Raw genomic sequence first — 17,500 nt, 5'->3', positions numbered from 1 at the left:
TGCTTTGATTTATAAAGTAATCTATGAGCTTGTTAATGATCATTTGTAGACAGCGACGACGAGAGTTTAATTACGATAGGCAGAATTAACTCGTGAGTTGTCTCCTGCTCCCCTCGACCTCGACGGGCTAGACCTCAGCTACAGCGACTCCAAGGAGTCTAGAGGAGACTTTAAAATCCTTGAGCGACTCTGATGCATCCCTGCTGCTGCCTCACACCTAGTGGAATATTATATATATATATATATATATATATATATATATATATATATATATATATATATATATATATATATATATATATATATATATATATATATATATATATATATATATATATATATATTGTGGTATTTATACCTGTGTGGCGGAGCTGAATATTTCAGTAGACGCAGGATGGCAACACTGGGCCAAATGTCCTATTTAAAGTTGACATCCCTATATGTATTGACACACGAGTGTAAAATATGTTAAGACTTTTTTGTCTTCAGATTCATCATTTACCCGGACGATTTTTAGTTATATAATTGATAATGTCGAATGATGAAAGAGAAAAGAACCAAGACCAAAGTTGTTTCTCCAACTTTGACAAACACGTCCGAAGGCTCGGCCTCGCCCGGCCCACGGTGTGTTGCGGCGGCTGGCGGCGATGATGCCACATGAAGAATGATCAGTTACACATAAAATTCAACAATATTTCCTAGATTAGTTATTCTAGTCTTGGGCAGCAGAAGGCGGGCGGGATTCAGAACCTAAACAGCGAGGAAGTGAAAGTACGGGAGCGGGTCGGAACGCGGCCATCGTCCACGTCCAGCTGGGTGGTGATGGCGGGCCGCGCACAGCCGCTGTTTTAGGTGAGTTTGCCTGCTTGGCGGCCCCCCTGGCAGCCCTCCCTGCACGTCACCGACACCCGCGCCCCCCGCCGCCCCGCCGGGTGGTGGCGGCGGCCCGGGCGTGGCGGCGGGGGTAGCAAAACGCCAGATTCCTGAGGGCGAAGTGGCGAGTGTCAGCAGACGAAGCTCGGGCGTCAGCTGTTAGGAGGCCCTGGCGCTGGGGCAGGGGCGGGGGGCACACCACAGGGCGGGGCGGGCGTGCTGGGGCGCTGGCAGGGGGCGGGGGCAGCCATATCCCCCACTAGCACACAAGACCAGCCATATCCTCATGTCGACTCCACACACAATGCCCCTTATTCACCGCCTTCCTTTTGCCCTTCCCCTTGCAACCCCTCGCTCTAAAGCACTGATGGAGGCGCAGGAACTATTACCCTCGATCACCAACACTCCTTTGGGCATATTTATACACAAAAGACCAGCCATATAATTTATACACAAAAGACCAGCCATATAATTTATACACAAAAGACCAGCCATATCATCACGCCAACCCCCTCACACAGTGCTTCTTATTTACCATCTTCCTCTTGCCCTTCACCCTACACCCCTTAACTCCAAATTATTCATGGAGGCATAAGAATCATCGCCTTAGGCTACCAACACTCCGTAGGGCATTAGGGAATCTCTTAACTAAACAACCCCCTCACACAGTGCCTCTTATTTATCAGCTTCCTCTTGCCCTTCACCCTACACCCCTTAACTCCAAATCATTCATGGAAGCATAAGAATCATCATCTTAGGCTGCCAACACTCCGTAGGGCATTAGGGAATCTCTTTACTAAACATATAATGACACTACAGTTGCTTGTGGTAATGTTACGTGTCATTGTAGTTCAGTGTGGCCTCCAGCAGCTCTTGGGGGCAGAAGGGTGAAATGCCACACCTCGCCCTTACACACCTGAACTTTAGTTGTTATTACCTTCCTCTTATCTGATAGCAGGAAGGACACTCGGGGCTCTATCACATTCTGCTGTCTCACTCTTGTTATGCTTGGGTCAGGGTTTTCGTGTTTGTGCTAATCTTAATCTGCCATTGGGGTTCATCTTCATTCCACCGGTGTTGTGTTGTTCAGGGTGGGTCAAATCATCATTGTTAATTGTTATTATTGTTACTAGTATTTATTATTTGTTAGGGTCAAAGTTTAGTCTAGGGCAAGATCACTAGTTGAAAGTAAAAGTAGAAAATTTATGTGAGGTTTAAAAATGACCTAATGTTAATTTAAAGGACGTTAGTTAATCTTTACTGTGACTAGTCTACTTTTTAAGAATGTAGCAGAGACAGACCAAGCAAACAACGAAGGAGGCAGCAACAACACAAAATATAACTGAAAAAGGATAATGACAAAGATGAAGTGAAGAAAAATAAGAGTAACATATGGTACTGATACTGAATGAAGACTTAACATGATGAGAGTGCCAAGTCAAATGCCATTCCAGAAACAGTAATGATGGAGACTCCCAACCAAGACCAAGGCAGCTTAGCTCATTTTGTTTTCTAAGTGATTTATCCAGTCATGAGTACTAAATGGAAGGATATGTACAAATTGGTGAACCTACCCCAAGCATGTGGCAAAGACAAACAAACAGGTGAAAGGTTGTAAAGCATGTAGCAAAAACAAAGAAACATTGAGAGGGAGAGAGAGAGCTTGAAGGTTGTAAAGGACATGACAAAGATAAAGCAACAAAGAGAGAGCTTCTGGGTTGTAAAGGATGTGGCAAAGATAAAAGAACGGTGAGTGAGAGAGAGCTGGAGGGATGAAAAGAATGTGACTAAGATAAAGAAAGAGAGTAAGAGAGAGCCTCTGGGCTTTAAAGGATGTAACCAAGATAAAGAAACAGAGAGAAAGAGCTTTTAGGTTGTAAAGGATGTGGGAAAGATAAAGAAACAGAGAGAGAGAGAGAGAGTACTTTCAGGATGTAGAGGATGTCACCAAAATCAAGATAGCTATGTAGAGAAAGAGCCTCTGGGTTGTAAAGAAAGTGGCAAAGACAAAGAAACCCATCAACATTTTATACTAGAATGAAGATTTAAGAATACACAGGCAGAATTGAGATAGACATGTTTCTTTCTGCTGTAAATTGCAAATGTATGAGTCTGGGTTTGTCTTCTAAGGAAAGGTGTTGAGAAAACCTTAAGTATCATTGTAAAGTCATGACTCATCTCAACTGACCTCAGATATTATGCACAGTGTCACACAGAGGGTATCTTCTATTCATGACCTGACCTGTATCTCTCCCCTCATTGGAGGCTACCCAGAACTGTGACCTTTCTTGTCTTAGCTTATACCCTTTATTATAGGTCACCCAGAACTCTGACCTGTCTTTTATTACCATTTTCCCTTCATTACCAGTCACTCAGAACTCTAACCTGTCTTGACCTAACCTATTCCCTTCATTACAGGTCACACTAAACTATGGTATAAATACATGACCTGCCTTCAACCTACCCACACCACCCTTCATTACAGGTCACCCCAATGATATCAATACATGACCTGCATTAACCCAGTAGCTGCGGTGACCATGTTTCTCAAAGACCCCTCTAAGCAAATTACTGTAATGAAAAAAATCATCACTCATGCCAACCATTATATTATATGTATTAATGCATTTGTGATCAGTTTATGTATCTTCTATTTTTGGGGGGTTTATGTCAAGGCAAGAATTTGGCCTGTTGCTGGTATACTGTAAAGCCACGTATTTGTCCTGTCACTGCTACTGGGTTAAACCTATCCATACCACTCTAAATCACAGGTCACCCCTATGAAATTAATACATGATCTGCCTTGACCTGACCCACACCACTCTTCTACAGGTCACCCAGATGCATCGGAAAAGAGGTCGGTTGCAGGGCGGCCACAAGATTGGAGGCCCCCTTCAGCCCCTCACACAGCCTGCCTTTGGCCAGACAGGCGGTGGACCAGCACAGGTGAGAGTGGACCTGTAGCAGCTCCTCACACGCCGTCTCTCTTTGTCTGTTACTGTTACTTATCAATATTACCCCTTGTCTATCTGATGCATGTCTAGTCTTGCAGAGAACCACCTCTCATGTTGTCACTCGTCTGTTTCTATTACTACTTAACAGTATTATCCCTTGTCTGTCTTGTCTAATGCATGTCTAGTATTGCAGAGAACCACATTAGTATAAGGTGTGAAAATAATAATAGTAGCTTTATTTTGCCTTAAGGCACATAAAAATGACATACGGAAATAAATAGAAATGAAACAAGTGTAGATATAAGGTTCTGCTCTCGATTAACAGAATGATACTAAGACTAAGGAAATAATTACAGCCTCTACTCAAATATGCATTCACTTTCAACAGCATTAAAGTACTATCTTTAACACTTATGAATGAAGAGATGCTATAGAGCAGTGAATGAAGAGATGCTATAGAGCAGTGAATGAAGATATGCTATAAAACTATATATAGTCTGGAAACCATAATAAAATAAACAGAGATTAAAAGGATGCTGAGAAGGGTTAGAAATATCTGTTGCTAGCCAAATATGAAGAAAAATTTACATTGTTCAGGTTTGTTTTCCATTATGTTATGTCTTCATTCAGTATCAGTACTACGATATGTTTCTCTTGTTTTCATCTCTTTACCTTTGTCATTATATTTCAGTTATATTTTGTATTGTTGTTTCTTAAAATGTCCTTTTTCTCTACAAATTATTGACAAATGGCATCATTTCAATTTCTTGTTTCTAACGATGACGATATTTTCATACTGGAAAGTTCTTATTTATCATAGTGATGCTTTAAAATGGTGTGTGGTGCAACAGTAACACAACATAACTTCGTGAACTCTAGGTTCACCCCAACCTGGCAGGGTTACCCTCAGGAAGCTCAGGAAATGGTCATTGCCATAGGACTATAGAGATGCGTCCAGCAAGACAGTGGCCGTACCCTGCCGCGGCTTGCACAGGACCCCCTGATTCTTGTCAAGAATTGGGGGAATTCTTTAAAATCTGACACGCTGCTAAATCCCTGGGCGAAGCCTACACCTCAAGTGTAGCTAGCGGTTGCAGGAGTCTCCGTAACAACCGTAACACATTGATTTGTGTTTCATATTATTATCATTGCTATTTGTTAGTAAAATTACTTTAACCCCTTCAACACAAGGACACGTATACTGCGTCCTTGCATGCCCCGTACTATATCTGAGGACGCGCATACTGCGTCCTGGCTTGCCTTAGCCAATATAAGAGTTATTTTATTTCTATATTTATGCTTACATCTCAAAATTATCAATTAATTTATGTTTCTTTATGTGCACCATTTAATTCTGCATGTTTTCATATATAATGATGATTATGTTGAGTTTATGGCTGAAAAAATGTTATATTCAATAGCGACATTTGAGATTTGGCGCGCGCAGTGATCCCGGATATGGTGCGGGGCGCTGTTTTGGGCCGGATGTAGTGAAGGGGTTAATTCTGTAAAATATAACATAAAATGATTTTTATATAAGTACTTTTTTGAGGTATGGGATGGGATGGGATGCACTAATGTGATTTACATTAATTTCAGTGGGGAAATTTGCTTTGGTTTACAAGTGTTTTGGTGTGCGAGCAAAATTCTGGAATGAATTAAACTTGTAAACCGAGGCTTGACTGTAGATATGTTTTTAAGGAAACTATAAACTTTCATAACTCAAATATATAAATTTCAACCTTCTTTTTCAGAGAATCCCTACACAGCATGAAGCCCCAACTCAGTCTCGGCCTCCCCAACCCCCTCACAGCCAACAGCAGCCTGTAATGCCACAGCAGCAGCAGCAGCAGCCAGAAAACAGCTGGGGGTGGGGCAGTGAAGGTTCAAGTGCATGGGACTGGGGTGAGAGTAATGAGGGGTGGTCATCAGGAGCCCCCCAGCAACACCCCCAGCAGCAGCAGCAACAACAGCAGCACTACCCTCAGCACTACAACCAGCCTCATTCCTACCCCCAGCAGCAGCCCCTACAGCCCAGCAGACAGGAGCAGTTTGGCAAGCCTGCGGAGATTACTACTTACAGCCACGTGCAGCACACAGCCACCTCGCAGCCACAGCCACAGTCACAGCCACAGCCACAGCCACAGCCACAGTCACAGCCACAGCCACAGTCACAGCCACAGCCACAGTTACAGCCACAGCCACAGTACTTGAATGGCAGCAGTCAGAATGGGAACAATGGGGATGACTGGAGCAACTGGGGGGATGACTGGGGCTCTGCTGACAGCTACAATAACAATATAAACAACAACAACAACAGCAGCAGCGTCAGTAGCAAGCCGGCCAGCTATGGGAAGCATGACACTAACAGTGATCTTTGTCAGAACTATCATGCATATCACCAGTACCAACAGCAACAACAACCTCAGCAACAGCAACTTCAGCAGCAGCAGCAACAACAGCAACAGCACCAGCAACAATTTGAACAGCAACAGCAACACCAGCAGCAGGAGCAGCAAGAGCAATACCAGCAGAAACAGGGTCAGGTGCTGCACCACAGTCAGTACACAGCACAGAAGCAACAGTACACACAACAGTCACAGCAACAGCCCTTGGAGAACAGCCAGCCCTACAGTGAACAGGAATATGGCACTCACTATCAACACCAGCCTGCACTTCCCCAGCAGCCCCAGCAGGAGGCAACACAGCAGCAGCAGGCAGCAGATGACAACTGGGGGTGGGGGACTGAGGATGAATGGCAGGTTAATGGACAGGCTACTGAGCAACCTCAGGAGACTGCTGCCCATCAAGCCGCAGAGCCCCCACAGCAGTCAGCCAGCTGTGAGACAGCAGGAGAGGCAGATACAACTACTACTCAGCCTGCTGTGAACACTACCAGCAAAGCTGGTGATGGCTGGCCTGACTGGGAGGAGCAAACTCACACAGCAACAAGTCACATGCCTGAGCAGCAGCAGCAGCAGCAGCAGCAGGAGCCTCACATCCACACAGCAGAGCCCACTGCCTACCCTGGTGGTGAGGAGGCAGTTCAGGCCCAGCAAGACACCTCTCAGTGGACTCAGCAGCAGTGGGAGGATAGCTGGGGCCACTCCACCACTCAGGAAACAGCTGCTGACCTCCACTCCATGACACACTCCGGTGCTGATGCCACCACCACCACTGCCACCACTGCTGAGCACCAGAGTTATGGCCATTATGACTCATACCAGCAGGAGCTGGCAGAGGGTGGGGGACACTATGCACCACCAGAGGAGCAGCACCACCACCATTCAGCACAGCAGGACCACCACCACAGCACCACTACAGCCTCAGAGAGTGATGTACTGCACAGCAAGGGAGCAACCACCACCACCACCACCACTGCCACCAGCTTACAGACATCAACCCTATTGATGAACAATTTTGATGATGATAACTGGGGTGATGGCTGGGGGGAGGTGGAAGTCCCACAGCCCCCACACAGTAACTCAGAGCCCACTGCTCAGCAGACAACCACATCTGAGGACTATGCTGAGGAGCAACCTGCAAATGTGGCTGAGAGTGCTCCACATGCCACTGCAAAGACTTACCAGGGTTTCCAGGCGAGTCAGTCCTACACAGACCAGCCTCACAGAGACTCACCCAAGGGTAGTGTCCTTCCTGAAGAGTCCCACTTATCTACTTACCCCAATGAAGGGACATCAGAGGGCTGGGACAATGATTGGGAGGAGGAGAGTGACAAGATGGCTGAGGGGGTGAGGGAGGCACCCACATCGACTGCCATGAGCGGGTACAGTGTGCATGCCATGACAAAGGAGTTGGCAGACCTTGCACTACAGAATCACCCACCTGCTGAGGGCTCCTTTTCACTGTCTTCAGTCAGCGATGGGTCCTACCGTCACCCATCAACCAGTGAGACATCCTGTCCTAATTCTTCTGTTACAGAGGATTCCTACTCTAAGTCCTCAACCACTGAAGAGTCCTACATTAAGCCTTCAGCTACGGATGAATCTTACACTGCATCCTCAACCACTGAAGAGTCCTACATTAAGCCTTCAGCTACGGACGAATCTTACATCACATCCTCAGCTACTGAAGAGTCTTACACTAAGTCCTCAGTTACAGAGGCATCCTACACTACATCCTCAACCACTGAAGAGCCCTCCACTCACTCTGCAGTCACTGAGGAGTCATCATCCACCTCAGCCACTAGTGAGGCACCCTACTTGCATCACCCTGGGAACAATGACTCCTACACCCATCACACAGGGAGTGAAGGAGCTTCATTCCAGCTCCAGTACAGTGACTTGTCTTACAGCAGGACCAGTGAAGACTCCTCACACCACCATGCTCAAGAGGACCCCTACCATCACTCGTCCACCGGGGAGGAGCCAGTGTACCACCACCATCCAGCGCTGGGGGAAGACTACCACCACCACCAGGCAGCCAGCGAGGGAGGATTCACCCACTTGCACTCATCTACACGCCAACCACACATGACCCACTTAGACCAAGGAACTGAGAGACCTGTAGCTAGGGACCCAGAGACACAGGCTCCAGTTCCTCTACACCAGACACCTCAGCCTCCTCAGCCTCCACCATCCTCCACACACCTCTCCATGTACCAACCCCCTCTCCCTTCCCAACCTACACTGGAACATCCACCTCAACCCCACACCACAGCTCACCCAACCCATGACCCACACAGGATGAGGGAGGTACCCCATGCCCACCACCCATCCCCATCCCCGAGTCCACACGCCCCTCCCCCTCACATGCATCACCCCTCCCCATCACCAAGCCCTCATGCCATGCCCCCTCACACACACCGCCCATCCCCCTCACCAAGCCCGCACACTGCACCCCCTCACCCACATCACCCACACCACCCATCACCAGCCCCGAGCCCTCACCAAGCCCCCCATCCAGCCCCATCTCCCAGTCCCCATCACCCCGTGTCTCAGGCCCCCGAGGTCAATCAAGAAGTTGCACCTCCCCCCCCTCACCCTCACCTCCAGCCAGCTGTGCCTGACCCCCTCTACTCAAGGATACCAGATGGGGCTTCCTCCATACCCGAGGGGCCCACAGCCTTAACAGGTAGGGGCTGCAAACACCTGTGGAGCTGTTTTGTGTGTGTGCTGGGTGGCAGTTGGTGTGCAAGTGTGTGAGCGAGTGTGCTGCTTTTATTTTCATATATTTATTTTATTTATTATTATTATTTATTTTTTTTTTACATTTTATCAGTTTAGAAATACGGATCTGAAGATATATTTATTCATGTACAGATATATTTAACCCTTTCATGGCTAAACGCACGCAGCGAGCGTTAGGCTTATTTGCTGGTGGTGCTAAACGCTTGCTGCGAGCTACGGCCGCACTCAAATCTCCCACGTATGAGAGTGTTCCAACAATGTTTCTCACAACACAGGATTGCCAATTGAGTGGGTTCTCCACTAAATTTGGTGGAAAATCATGTCAACCCAGTGCGGAAAATCTACGGACGAGCAACTGGTGGATGTTGTTGTCCAATATAGCGACATTTTTGCATAGCTTCACCTATCACATGACTGATATTTTGACCAAATAGTTGTAAATTTTGCAGTTGGCAATACTGCCCTGCCAGCACCCCATCATCAAGAGATCTACAGTAGTTGCCTTACGGCTGACTGTCGCACATGTATAAATGTACGTCTTCACAGGCAACACCCCCTGAACGTGCCTGTACTTTCACAGGAGAGGCTTACATTACGGGATCGTATAGATCTTGGCTTCCTCTTTCCAATGGTGAATGAATGGTGATGAATAGTTTTTGAGATACAGAGGTTAAAAGAGCGAGCACTAGCGTCACTTGCTGTGGTGCTAAAAGCTCGCTGTGAGCACCAGTCGCACTCACAGCAAAAAAAAAAACCTGAACGAGCCTGTAAGTTTGCAGGAGAGGCTTACATAACCGAATCTTATAGATCTTGGCCTCCTCTTTCCAATGGTGTTTTTGTTTTGTAGCTGTGATGAATAGTTTTTGAGATATAGCGGTTAAAACAAATCCCCTTCCCCTGTTGGGGTGCCCGAGCGCACCTGAGGGGATAGTCTTGTTGCGAGTGCTTAGCAATGAAAGGGTTAATTGTCACTTCATAAATAATGTACTCTCATATTTTAAATCTGTTTGAGGTAATATAACTTTACCTCCTTTCTTCATTTCCCTCTACTTTTTTGTCTCTTCCAGGAATGGCCAGTGACAGGCAAGGTCATGGCCAGGCAGCAGAGGTCCCGTGGCAGGCAGGGTCAGCGGGGGGTAGTGGCAGTGGCCCAGAGGTGTCAGCGGAGCACCAGTCCACCCTGCACCCTGCCCACCCCTCTCACCCGCCACACCCACTGGTGGAGCGACCCTCATCCAACCAGTCGGCCCACTCGGTCCACTCTGTACACTCAATTCGCTCCACCCACTCCGTTCACTCCACCCACTCGGCTCACTCCTCCCACTCTCTCGCGCTGAACCAGGAGGTGCCGCTGGATGAGCAGGCCGAGAGATGTGCTTCTCCTGCACTCTCAGGCCACCAGAGGGAGCAGGCGGGTGGGGCGGCGAGTGGTGGGGCCAGCAAGCCAGCGTGGGAAGGTGCTACTCCACCACCCACTCTCCCACAGCCTCCACCACAAGGCCCTGGCCCTCTTGGTGCTATACAGAGCCTTAAGGCACGGAAAGGCAGCCCCTTCCAGCCCCCCACCAACAGGGACTTGGCTTCCAGCCCTGCCCAGCTTCAGAGCTACCAGTTCTTCACACCATCTCAGGCTGTCGGAGGGGATGCCATGCCTGCCAAGCCTACTGCCGTCTATCCAGATGTGAGTGCCAACCTTGAGACACTGCCAGATAACAATGAACTCATCAACAGTGCCACGGAGCAGTCCGGGCCGCCTCTCTGGTCCACGGTTGATCCCAGAATGGACATCAAGCTGGCAGTGGCTGCTCCCCCCTCTGAGGCCACTCCTGCCCAGATGCCTCCACCCTCAAACCCCATCCCTGTAGTAGTGCCCGGGCTGATGAAGGAGGAGAGGGTCGAGGATGATCCCACATTGCCCCAGCAGCCTACTCATGGCACTCACAGTGAGCCCCCAGCAGCCCACAGTGCCAGTCTGCCAGCTGGCGTAGCCAAGCCCAAGACACAGTCATTCCTACCCATGGCTGGGAGCAGCAGCCCCGCTCCGGCAGCGCTGGACCTCTCCATGACCACCAGGCCCCCGCTAGAGACCACCACTGCAGAGGATAGACCACAGGGGGAGAGGGAACCACCAAACTTCAGCCGTATGGTTCCTGGGGAGTCGAGGAAAGGGGAGTCTGCCTTTGTGGCCCCCCCTGCCTTCCAGACCCCTGCCGTGGTGCCGTCCATGCCCTCTGAGCGTGTGGTCACCGGGAACGACAACCCGCAGCCTGTGGTGGCGGTTGGGGTGAAGCAGGAACCTTCTGAAGTGAGGTCACCGCCTGATGGCCCAGACACCAGCCGCCTCCCCAGCCAGGCGGCGCCGATGGTGGTGCCCCCCGTGCGCAGCGAGACCATAGGCTCCGAGGAACCCAAAGTGAGAAACTTCACGACAGGGAACTCCAGCAGCCGCTCAGACCTGTCTGGTGAGCGGGGTGAGCGAGGCGGCCGGTGGGATCGTGACCACTCCAGGGACCGGGGCGGGGAGGCTGGAAGCCACCGCGTGGCCTCCGACCGCTACCGAGACCGAAGCCGGGAGAGAGGCAGCACCCGGGACTACTATCGGGATGACTCTCCACACAGCCGCCGCTCCTACGACCGAGACTACGACGACAGGCGGCGGTGGCGGACCCGGGACTCGGATGAAGACGAGGACAGCGACCGAAGGTATTATGACTCCCGGGACAGGAGGGAGCGAGCGTATCGGGACGAGATGGACCGTTACAGCGATCACCCATCCAGGGAGGACGGCAAGGAGCGGAGGGACGGCAGTGGCAGCAAGAGGAAGGACTACAAGGACCGCTCCAAGGACGCCTACCGGTCTGGAGGATATGCTGATGATCCTTACTTTGGCAGCAGTGGCAGGGGCGACAGGTGCGTGTTTGTGGCCCTTATATTTATGAAGAATTGTGATATTCAAGTGGTTCTATATTTTTACATCACTCATATTTTTGTATTTTTTCTTCCATTGCATTATTTTGTGTAATTATGTTCCTGTACTTATCCTCAATCACTTTATTTTAATAATTCTCTCTTTTTCTTTTCCCTTATACTTGGCTGCATTACTTCCTGGCCCTGCCTATCTACCAGCCTTCCTTCTCACAATTCTTACAACATTTTTCTTCCGGTTCCTTTTCTTCCTTTCCATTTTACTATGCTTTCTTCCTTACCACCTCTTCCTGCCAAACTCTTTTCTTCTTTCATAGTCCTTACAGCATTTTTTTCCTCTTCCTTTTCTTCCCTTTTTTACTTCTACCTGTCCCTACTTATCTACCTACCTCCTTTCTTCCTCTCATATTACTCCTAACAGCCTTTCCTTTTCTCTTCCTTTTCTTTTTTCCTTTCCTTGACGTTCTTCCTTTCCACCTGTTCTTCCCTTCCCTACCTACCCGTTTTCTTTCCTCTCTCATTCTCTTTACCTCATTTACCTTCTTCCTTTACTTCTCTACTTCCCTCCTTACTACATGTCCCTATCTACCTAGTACCTCCTTTTCTTCTCTCATCTACTCCTTATATAATTTCTTTTCCTCCTCCTTTCCTTCACCTCCTGTTTCCTTGATGTTATTCCTTCCTGGTTTCCTATCTCATATTGCACAAAGACACACAAGGATATAAGGAAACTACATTAATTTCTGTTACCCCTCAAGCACTTCCCTTCCTAATTACATCCCACATCAGTCCTCCCACTAACCTTTCTTTCAACCCAACATACTCTTACCCCTCATAGCATTTCCCTTCCTCTCTATACTCCACATCCCTCCCTCCACCAACCTTCCTTTCAATCCTACCTACTTCTCTCCTTCTGTACACCCCACATCTCTTCCTCCACTAATCTTTCTTTCAACCCAACATACTCTTACCCCTCATAGCATTTCCCTTCCTCTCTATACTCCACATCCCTCCCTCCACCAACTTTCCCTTCAATCCTACCTACTTCTCTCCTTCTGTACACCCCACATCTCTTCCTCCACTAACCTTCTCTTCATCCCCTCATCCGCAGGTCTCAGCCCGTGTCCCGTTCTAGCAGCATAAACAACCTTGACGAGGCAGACCCGCGCTCCTCCCACCATCATCGCTCCATGCACCACCACCACTCCGACTACTACGACAGGAGGGACTCGCGCTCCAGGGACTCGGATCCTCGGGACAGAGACACCTCCTACAGCTCCAGGGACCACAGGGATTACTACTCGAGGGGCTGGGACTCGCGGGATGCCAGGCGGGATCACCAGCGTTATTATGGATCTGCGAGGGGTGAGTGTTGGTGGCTTTTTGTCTTGTCTTTTACCTCTTTTCTTTCGTTTTTGTTTTGATGTTCTTCAGTATTTCCTGTTCCTGTTCATCATCATCTTTTTCATTTTGTCCTTCATCTTGTTTTCTTGTATTGATGTTCTTCTTTACTACCTATTCTTGCTTCTTTGTCATGTTTTTTTTACTTTATTCTGTGTTTTGTGTTCTTGTTTTGATGTTCTTTCTTACTGCTTGTGTCTTCTCTCCTCTCTCATACTTCTTCCTCTTCCTTAATTTTTTTTTATTCACTGCTTGTCCTTCCTCCTTTTCCTCTCTCATACTCTTTACAGCATTTTCCTTTCCTCTTCCTTTTCTTTTACTCTTTTTACTTGACTTTATATCTTGCTACCTGTCCTTACCTATCTCCTTTCCTTCCCTCGTGCTCCTTACAGCAGTTTTCTTCCTCATCCTTTCCTTCTTTTCCTTTTTACTTGCACCTTCCCATGTCACACTTTTCATTGTCTGTGTCTGATTTTATGTCCCATTTATGTGTCGTTGTGTCTTGGTATTTCTCTGTTTTCTAATTTTGTTTACTGTTTATACTTCATATTTTTGTCTTTTCTCTGTGACTTCATCTCTGTCTACCTTGTTCTCTACCTCTGGCCTATTTTTTTTTTTTTGTGTGGCGATTTTTCACCTTTTTCCCAAGGGGTTTAATGAAGCAATCCCTGACCCCCCCCCCCCCCTTCTCACCTTCCACCTGTCTATTGTGTGTTCCAGCAATGAAAGGTTTGAGCCGGCCAGTCATGCACACCTCTTTTTGTGAGGGTGTTCGTTGTCATGTGTTTTTCGTAACGTATCAGATATATTTATGAGACTGAGGAAGACATGTCACCGAGCAGGCAGACCGTGTGGCAGAAATGAAGTGGTCTCCCTTTAGTGAGAGAGAGAGAGAGAGAGAGAGAGAGAGAGAGAGAGAGAGAGAGAGAGAGAGAGAGGCTGGACTTTTAAATTTCTAAACATTCACAACAAATAAACAAGAAAATAAACGATTAATCATGTAATGGCAATACATCCTGGAGAGAGAGAGAGAGAGAGAGAGAGAGAGAGAGAGAGAGAGAGTCCGCAGTGGGGTCAGGTGCGGCGGTGACAGCAGCAGCAGCAGCAGCACCAGTCAGACAGTTCACCTTTCCGGAGGCAGCGTTGCCACGTACCGCCACACTCACACACACACACACACACACACACACACACACACGGAAAAATTACTCTATATTCATTTGTTTTCCTCGTCATACTGGAGGCCTGAGTGCAGCGTCCTCAGCTCTGGATTTAACGTACACATGCGGGTGTTGTTGACCACCATCAGGAGGGAGGCAGTGACGTGCTCCTGCCGCTGTGTTGCAACTGACCGGCCTGAATCGACTCGCCCATGTCTCGTCTTTTTTATCGTTACTTTCAGTTGTTTTGTCTTTATTGTATTTATTCCCATATCATGAGTATACGCGTTGGTTCCGAAGAGGCTGGGGTTGTGGCGTGGTGTTGTATGTACACGTAATGAGCCTGGCGGGCCGTGGGACGCATGCGCCGAGTTTGTTTTGTGTTCCCGTAACTGTGACGTCACTGCCACGTGTCCTGTCAGTGTTCTGGCTGCAGTGGCTTTGGGTGGACGCGTCTCCCCGCACATATGTTTTACTCGATCACGTTGTTACACAGCACCCGCGTGTCGTAGGCTTGGCTGTGCCTCATAATTGGTGGAAACTAGTGTATAGCACCTGTTCAACGCCGTGAGGAATCTTATAAGTGTTGGTAATGATGGCTGTGTGATAATGGCTGTGTGTCGTATGACAACCCCGATGTGCTGTGAATCCCGTGTCGAGGCCGTGGTGGCGTGCCCCTGCTAGCCCCGCCGACCACCAGCACCAGCATCACCATGGTGCAGCTGGCCGAGAACACCGCCCCGCCCCCCCGAGGCCCTGTCCCCCCACACTCGGGCTTCCCGCACCCCCCCTCATCGATGACGCAACCCCAACAGCTGACTGCAGACATCACCGCCGCCGCTCAGCTGGGCCGACCCCCGCTAGCCCCCTCCGCCGTCACGCCACAGCTGGCCTCCAATGGCAGCCAAAAGACTCACTCCAGACCCCCTTCAGGGCTTCCAGACGCCAAGAATGGTTATATTGACCCTCCCCAGCGAGGCGCAAGGGTCCCCGCCAGCAGGAGGGAGCAGGAGGCCGGCAGCAGGAAGGACGCTAGTCAAGGTCACGTGCGGCTGAGGAAGGATGTCCCCGATGGGCTGTATGCTCAAGACCGCTGGAGTTACTATGGCGACCCCCGGGTGAGGATGGACCAGACCTTCCTGCGGGACGAGCGGTACAGACGGTGGTCCAGGGACGGGGAGGGTGCGGGCTGGCCGTCGAGGGAGAGGAGGACGCCCGTGGACAGCAGGAGTGTTGCTTTTGAGGCGGAGGGGGGGAAGGAGGACGGCAAAAGTGAGGCTGGAGAAGGGGGCGATAGGGGAGAGTCCAGACGGCGCCCCCCACTTCCCCCCCACCAGGACACCCCCCGCTCCTCCCACACCCTCCCCAGGCATAATAGAGACCGAGACAGAGACCAGGAAAGAGAACGTATACGTGATGGCGGGGAGAGAGACCGAGATCGTGATAGAAACCGCGACAGGGACAGAGACCGCAACAGAGAACGAGAACGCGACAGGAACAGGGAACGAGACCCTGAGAGAGAGAATGAACCTGAAAGAGATAGAGAACGTGATAGAGACAGAGACCGCGACAGGGAGAGGGACAGAAACCGAGAACGCGATCGACACCAGGAGAGGGACCACAGGCGAGAACCAAGACGCCGGGAGCCTGTTGGGGAGGAGACGGGCTACGACTCCGACCACTCCCGCATGTCCCGCGCCACCGCCGCTAGCTACTCCTCCCGCTCCCTCCCCCGACGACCACGCGCCGACTCCGTGGCCTCCCATGCCTCGCACGCCTCACACGCCCGGACCCCCGCCAGGCCCAGGGGTAAGACTCGGGGGAGAGGCTGAAGGCTGCTAAGAGTATAGGAGCCTAAGGAGTCTGCAAGAGGGCGGTAGGCTCATGCAAGGCAGTTCCTGTATACCTAACTCCACCTAACCTCACTATCATTGAATTTATCTAACCTCCTCTTGAAGGTATCTTTGGTATTGGCACACAACATGACTGCATCCACCACTCTGTTGGTGAACAAATTCTTGCCTATGTCTTTGTTGAATCTGAATTTATACGATTTAAACCCATTTCTACTCATACCACCAAAATCTTATTTATATCACCGTTATTAAAGCCCTTCATCCTTTATAAACTAAGTTCGTCTCCTTGCACTCTTCACTTTTCTCAAAAAGACAAATTATAAGATTAAGCCTATCTTCGTATCCTTTCTATATTCTGGTGACCAGAACTGTACCGCATAATCGAGTTGAGATCTAACTAATGTCAAATATAGATGGATATGAAGGAACTGAACCTTTTCCTGAACGTGGCTATCATATTCACACACAATATGGTTTTTTTTTCGTTTGTTCATCAATTATTCGTAAACCAGTTCTTGCCAACGTCCGTATTAAGCTTGGATTTATGAGAGAGAGAGAGAGAGAGAGAGAGAGAGAGAGAGAGAGAGAGAGAGAGAGAGAGAGAGAGAGTCATCCGGCGAACTTAAATACTTATGGTAAATTAAATAATAAAAACAATATAAAGTTTACGTGGTTATATTTAGGGTGAATTTTAAGTGGGTAAATAAACTTAAAAATGTATGGATCCAAGAGGAAGAGGTCCGTTTATCTTCCGTTTATTTACGTGGGTAAGAGGAAAAAGAGGAGGCGGCATAACACATGGGGTGAGGTGGAAGAGGAAGAGGAGGAGGAGCAGGAGCAGGTTCATGCAGACAATCTCTTCGTGGGATTTCCCGGTGCTATCTCCTCCTCCTCCTCCTCCTCCTCTTCCTAAGTATTAAATGCCTCGTCGCGGCTTCTTCCTCCTCCTCCTCCACCCATACCTCTTCTTCCTCCTCCTCCTTACTCCACTTCCCAGAATGTATTTATTCATGTATTAATTTATGAAGGTAAGAGGAAAAAGAGGAGGCGGCATAACACATGGGGTGAGGTGGAAGAGGAAGAGGAGGAGGAGCAGGAGCAGGTTCATGCAGACAGACTATCTCTTCGTGGGATTTCCCGGTGCTCCTCCTCCTCCTCTTCCTCTTCCTTTTCCTAAGTAT

General features: G+C 48.9%; 1 protein-coding gene and 1 long non-coding RNA gene across 9 annotated transcripts in view; both read left to right on the top strand.

Moving 5' to 3' along the window:
- The first annotated feature begins 686 nt into the window (after positions 1-686).
- LOC127006599 (protein transport protein Sec16A-like) overlaps positions 687-17,500 on the top strand; it is a 57,948-nt gene continuing 41,134 nt past the window's right edge. For all 7 annotated transcript variants that reach the window (XM_050876685.1, XM_050876682.1, XM_050876684.1 and 4 more), the window contains exons 1-5: positions 687-852; positions 3,706-3,819; positions 5,582-8,921; positions 10,045-11,887; positions 13,014-13,267. In XM_050876685.1, coding sequence (XP_050732642.1) covers positions 3,715-3,819; positions 5,582-8,921; positions 10,045-11,887; positions 13,014-13,267 — 5,542 coding nt within the window. In that variant the 5' untranslated portion in view covers positions 687-852; positions 3,706-3,714. The remainder of the gene's footprint in view (positions 853-3,705; positions 3,820-5,581; positions 8,922-10,044; positions 11,888-13,013; positions 13,268-17,500) is intronic.
- The window catches only part of LOC127006602 (uncharacterized), a 4,739-nt gene continuing 3,590 nt past the window's right edge, over positions 16,352-17,500 (top strand). For both annotated transcript variants that reach the window (XR_007759672.1, XR_007759673.1), the window contains exon 1: positions 16,352-17,500. This exon is cut by the window's right edge and continues 3,452 nt beyond it. This is a non-coding gene — a long non-coding RNA (uncharacterized LOC127006602).

Source organism: Eriocheir sinensis, chromosome 33 (genome assembly GCF_024679095.1).
Source record: "Eriocheir sinensis breed Jianghai 21 chromosome 33, ASM2467909v1, whole genome shotgun sequence".
Classification (NCBI taxonomy): domain Eukaryota; kingdom Metazoa; phylum Arthropoda; class Malacostraca; order Decapoda; family Varunidae; genus Eriocheir; species Eriocheir sinensis.
This window is presented reverse-complemented; position numbering and strand designations above follow the sequence as displayed.